Source organism: Bidens hawaiensis, unplaced genomic scaffold (genome assembly GCF_021521415.1).
Source record: "Bidens hawaiensis isolate Kalapana, Puna unplaced genomic scaffold, B.hawaiensis_p1.1 tig00000055_1, whole genome shotgun sequence".
Classification (NCBI taxonomy): domain Eukaryota; kingdom Viridiplantae; phylum Streptophyta; class Magnoliopsida; order Asterales; family Asteraceae; genus Bidens; species Bidens hawaiensis.
Window position 1 is genome coordinate 5,472,566 of NW_027491016.1, and position 5,719 is coordinate 5,478,284.

Sequence of the window (5,719 nt, forward strand, 5' to 3'; positions counted from 1 at the left end):
ACCCTAAATATATTATTAACTTTCTTACAATAAAGAAAATTAAAATCAAAAAAGTAAATATTAAAAAACGAAAAATGTAAAACAACCATTCTCTCAAGTCATCAGATTACTTTATTTGTAAATGAAGACTTCTCACGCATTTGACCCGAATTCACGGGTAAAGGTCTCACCAAATCCAGATAGCTCTTAAACGGGTTATAACATCTCATTATATTAAAAAATAATCTCATCAAATATTTGATATGAAAATCATATAAAATAGGAATATACTAAAAATTTATATCCTATTTTATTTAAAAAAAGATATTATTTATAATTAAGAAACAATTTTATAATAAATAAAATAAACGGGTAATGAGTATCACCAAACCCGGATAGCTTTTAAACTTGATTATAACATATCATTTATTTGTGAAACCATTTCATCATCAAACCTCAAGTATATTAATTATTAACTTTCTTACAATAAATAAAATTAAAATCCAAATATGCATATATAAATATTAAAAACGAATAATGTAAAACAACCAACGTAATACGGGGGATAAAGTCTAGTATATATATATATAGGGTAAGGTTAAAATGAAAACCCACTTGAGTTGTGAAAACCCACGAAAACCCTATGTAACATCGGTTTTTTTTTTTTTTTTTTTACGTGTAATATGTGTTGTAACATTTAATACAAAACATCGAAACATCAAAAAAAAAATTTTTTTTGCTATTTTTTAACATTTTTTTACTAATTTTTATATATGTTTTTAGGAGAGAGAAAAAGTTATATTTATTTTACATTTTTTATTCATTTTAATTGTGGACCACAAGATTTAAACATTAATTAAAAACATGTGGTTGAGAAATGAGTTTCTAGAGTTTTCACAACTCAAGTGGGTTTTCATTTTATACTTAGCCTATATATATATATATATATATATATATATATATATAAATCCATCTGTGTTTAATAAACTAATTGTAACTGAAGATTCAAACTCTAGCCAAAATTCGTCTGTCGTCCCCAATAATTTGATGGGACTTCTAAATTTAAAAAAACGCTACCACACAAGATAAGATTTCAGAACTTCCTTGGCAATTTATAAGCTCCTCAAAGAAACAACCATTCGCTACCACAAAACCATACCCATTTCATTCTGACATATCATATTTGATACTAACATTGAGAGAATCATAAATCAGATATTTAAGTTTCACAACATATATAAATAAGGCATTGGTTATTCACACACCCTTAACCTATTCACACACCCTTTAACATGGGATTCCATACGATAGTATAGCCCCTATACGATCGTATGTAGGGTGTGTGGATAACCAAAGGGTGTACGAATAACTCATCCCAATAAATAAACTTATTTATTATCATCTTAAAAGAGAAATAAAGTACAAAACATATTATTACATGTTGCGTAATTAGTTGTAACTATAGCGCAAAACACCTTTGTATACACTTTGTATGTCAAGAGCTTTTTGCATCCAAATCTTGTGTGTGTATATGTCTTAATTTTCTCTTTGAACTCTAATAATTTAAATACGCACTATAAAATATCAAGATGATTGATTTCTTGTTAGCCTGAGTGTTGTGAAGATGAACGATGGAGTTCTCTATTTGGAAGGATTGGATTGGCACTGGCCGCAGGATTTGGCACCTCCTTCTCTGGTTACTCCAGTGGCGAGCAAAGGGGATCTACCCAATTTGAAGGTGATGTGGCTCCAGGGTTGGCTGAGGTGGGTCTTGGATGGCGCCACCATTCACACCACAACACTCATTCTCATACCAATTCACTTGAAATTATCATCAACTTAATTACACTCATACTCATATAATCAGATCGATTAGAACCAAAATTATTAATTTGTTAGCATATTTTACAAGAAGTTGCATTAGATAAACAAAGAAGCATATGATGATACCATTCACACCATGCATGTGTCCATAAAGGAGATGAAAGGATATGGGTCGGCCCCCACCCCCACCTCCACCTCTCTTTTTGTTGAAGGAAATTAATCAACAATTAGCCGCTTTTTTTACATGGCATCTCCCTCTCTCTACAAGATTATAAATTGGTGGGACCCTACAAGTATATGTATATATAGCCACCACCCATGGCCTCAAGAGTACTCCATCAACTCCTAAGGCTTCTCTTTCTTTCCCTAAGAAAACAAAACACAAGCCATTAGTAGTGGTACTTTGCTTTGCTACCAACTAACCACAAACACCTTCTCTCTTCCTTTTTGTTTGTTTTCTTGTTTGTTTGTGTGTTTCCTCTTTTTTAACTTTTGTAATATTGTTTTATTTCAACTTTTGATTGCTAGTTCCCTCTTTCCCAAACACCAAGAATTCTGAGCCATGTGTAACCCAACACCATCTTCCCAATCCAATTTGGTCATTTCCAAGAATTCCCATAATAATAATAATAATCATACTCATCCCCTCAAATCTTGTCCTGATGATATTCATGACCTTCATTCATGGCCAACCCCTTCTGAGGTATGACATAAATTTGCACATGCCCTTTTTAAGAAATAAACTTTGTCAAAACAATTTTAGTAAAAGTGTTGGTTAATTTTAAAGATAAGGATTAATAATTAATGGTTCACCTTTTGTTTTCTACAGGCATTGGAGGAAATGAAAGCCATTGGGAAGATTTCAGGACCAACTGCCATGACTGGCTTACTATTATACTCAAGAGCCATGATCTCCATGCTGTTTCTCGGGTATCTCGGGGAGCTTGAGCTTGCGGGAGGGTCTCTCTCAATCGGATTCGCCAACATCACCGGTTATTCCGTACTCTCTGGCTTAGCCATGGGCATGGAGCCCATTTGTTGTCAAGCATATGGTGCAAAACAAATGAAGATATTGGGGATAACTCTACAAAGAACAGTGCTCTTACTTTTGTCAACTTCTCTCCCAATAGCTTTCATGTGGTTCAACATGAAGACTATCTTGTTATGGTGTGGACAAGATGAAGAAATCTCATCTGCAGCTCATACTTTCATCGTTTTCGCGATACCGGACCTCTTCTTGCTATCGCTTCTTCACCCTATTCGTGTTTATCTCCGGGCTCAAAACATTATTCTTCCTCTAACTTATTGTTCAGCTATTTCAGTATTGTTGCATGTACCACTAAACTTTTTACTTGTTGGGTACTTGAAGATGGGGATTTCTGGGGTGGCAATTGCAATGGTTCTCACAAACCTAAACTTATTGTTGCTTCTTTTGATGTTTGTTTACTTCTCCCGGGTTTACAAAGATTCATGGGTGACACCAAGTACTGATTGCCTCAGAGGATGGTCCTCTTTGTTGGCGTTTGCTATCCCCACGTGTGTGTCCGTGTGTCTCGAGTGGTGGTGGTACGAGTTAATGATAATGTTGTGTGGATTACTAGTAAACCCTAAAGCAACCGTTGCTTCGATGGGGATACTCATCCAAACAACGTCGTTGGTCTACGTTTTCCCTTCGGCATTGAGCCTTGGTGTGTCCACTAGGGTTGGGAACGAGTTGGGTGCAAATCGACCAGCGAGGGCCCGCGTTTCGATGATTGTTTCGCTAGTTTGTGCTGTGGTGTTAGGCCTTATGGCAATGTTGTTTACCACATTGATGAGGCATCAGTGGGGCAGGTTTTTCACAAATGACCCGGACATTCTTGAACTCACTTCGGTAGCATTACCGATAGCCGGGCTATGTGAGCTAGGAAACTGCCCTCAAACGACCGGTTGCGGCGTGTTGAGAGGCAGCGCAAGGCCCACAATTGGAGCCAATATTAACTTGGGTTCGTTTTATTTGGTTGGAATGCCGGTTGCTATCATTATGGCCTTTGTTTTGAAAATGGGATTTTCTGGACTTTGGTTAGGGTTGCTTGCAGCTCAGGGCTCATGTGCTTTGCTCATGCTTTATTTTCTTTGTAAGACAGATTGGATTGTTCAAGTGGACGGAGCTAAAGAGTTAACAAAATCGCCGGTGTTGCCGGTCTCAAACAAGAATCAGCCGATCAAGAACTCCTTGGAAGCTAATAACCTTGATGTTAATAAGAAACCAGAATGTTGTTCACTTGAAACAAGTCCTCTCCTTATGCATTAATCAGTCAACTTCAGTTTTCATTCTTTTACCATGTGAAGATATATAGTATTTGACACTAATTAAATATTAGCTAGTTGTTTTGTGTTTAGCAGTCCTTTAAATCTCTCCCTTTTTTTAAGTCTTGGCTGTATATTGTTCTTGATTCTGATGCTTTCTTCCCCCTCCCCCCACCCCCACCCCCAAAATATCATGCAGTTGTAATCGCTAATTTAGCTGTAAAAGAATAGGATAAAATAATGTTAGCATAAACCATTAGTTCACACACTTTTCCATTGATGTGGAGATTAACTTTGATTCTTTTATGGTCTTCTTTGTGAGATACTGTTAAAATATATGTAATGTAGACTTATCTAGTTATAATTATTAATATTATTATATGGCTATGTTCTAAATATTATTATATCCTAAGTATCATTATTTATTATCATTTGAAAGTGTGTGATGGTTGGAGGTGTCTTTTCATTTGTATATTTATGTATGTAACATACGAAGATCAAATGTGTTGTGTGCTATACATTTATTATATAGTGTGTTCATCATATCAATCTCCCATTAACCCGCATCTTCTTGTGTTTATTCGCTGCAAAGATTATTTGTTTATCTCATATCAATAATCACAATCGTGTTTAAAATTCCTACAAGGTGATGTGATAGCCATAATTGTTCAACCCACGAATTGATTGATTGTTGCACATCAAAATCACAAACAATCTATCGATTGTATCGAGAACAAAGAACCTCAAATTTACCATACGAATCCTCATGATATTGAATTATCGAATGCCGTGACATTCAACCAAGATTGGACAAGAACAAGATCAACAAAATCAAGAACAAGATTGAAGGCCAAATCAATCATTCTTGACATATTCGATTTTCAGTGATCGTTCCCCATACAATTTTGGCTATTGTTAGTGAAATCACAAACCCCTTCAGAAGTGAAAATTCCCCCAAGGTTATGTTGGAATTAATTGTCGAACCATCTTTAAGTATATGTGTTGTGCGGTAAAAAGAAAAAGTCTTGAAGTGCAAGTAAAGTTATATAAGGGGTTATAGTTAATTATCACGTTTGAATTAATTATCTTAATTGTTTATATTATTATATCCGAGTCCTAGTTATAGTCTAAATTGGTTTTGTTTAGCTGCATTATCAAGTCATGATAAGGGTTGTAATCTAGTTTTGAGTTATTTTCTTGGTTAATAGAATTGAAAAGTTTATTCCAAAGTTAATCTTTTACTCAAAAACGTTTATATCCATTCACCAACTTGAACTGGCCAGTATCAGAGCACTTACTCTCTTGAAGTTTATCGATCAAACTTTTGATCGACACGAAAAAGATCAAAGGCATCGATACAACCGGGATTAATAAGAATGGTTCAATCGATTTTTGGAGAAGGCGTGATCAAGAAAGAGATCGACAAATCAAGAATTTGTTCCAGCAAGTCCGTTCATTAAATAATCCAAAATATCTTGTGTTTTTATTTAAGTTTGGAGCTCTGAGTTTAAATGTTCAAATATCATGTGATTTTGTTTGAGTTTGGGGCCTGCTTTTCAACAATTGGTATAAGATATTTGAAGTCGATCAGGACCGTGAAGAGAGCGAGCTTAGTTAAGAGTAGTGC

At 35.0% G+C, this 5,719-nt stretch overlaps 1 protein-coding gene across 1 annotated transcript; it reads left to right on the top strand.

Moving 5' to 3' along the window:
- Window positions 1-2,118: 2,118 nt before the first annotated feature.
- Window positions 2,119-4,164, top strand: LOC143532740 (protein DETOXIFICATION 48-like). The gene is made up of 2 exons (XM_077027726.1): window positions 2,119-2,506; window positions 2,633-4,164. The coding sequence occupies exons 1-2, from the start codon at window positions 2,366-2,368 to the stop codon at window positions 4,094-4,096; spliced, it is 1,605 nt and encodes a 534-aa protein (XP_076883841.1). The 5' UTR covers window positions 2,119-2,365; the 3' UTR covers window positions 4,097-4,164.
- Window positions 4,165-5,719: the final 1,555 nt, after the last annotated feature.

Coding starts and splice junctions, on each gene's coding strand:
- LOC143532740 (XM_077027726.1), top strand. CDS start 2,366: ATGTGTAACCCAACACCATCTTCCCAATCCAATTTGGTCATTTCCAAG. Junction 2,507..2,632: donor CATGGCCAACCCCTTCTGAG/GTATGACATAAA, acceptor TGTTTTCTACAG/GCATTGGAGGAAATGAAAGC.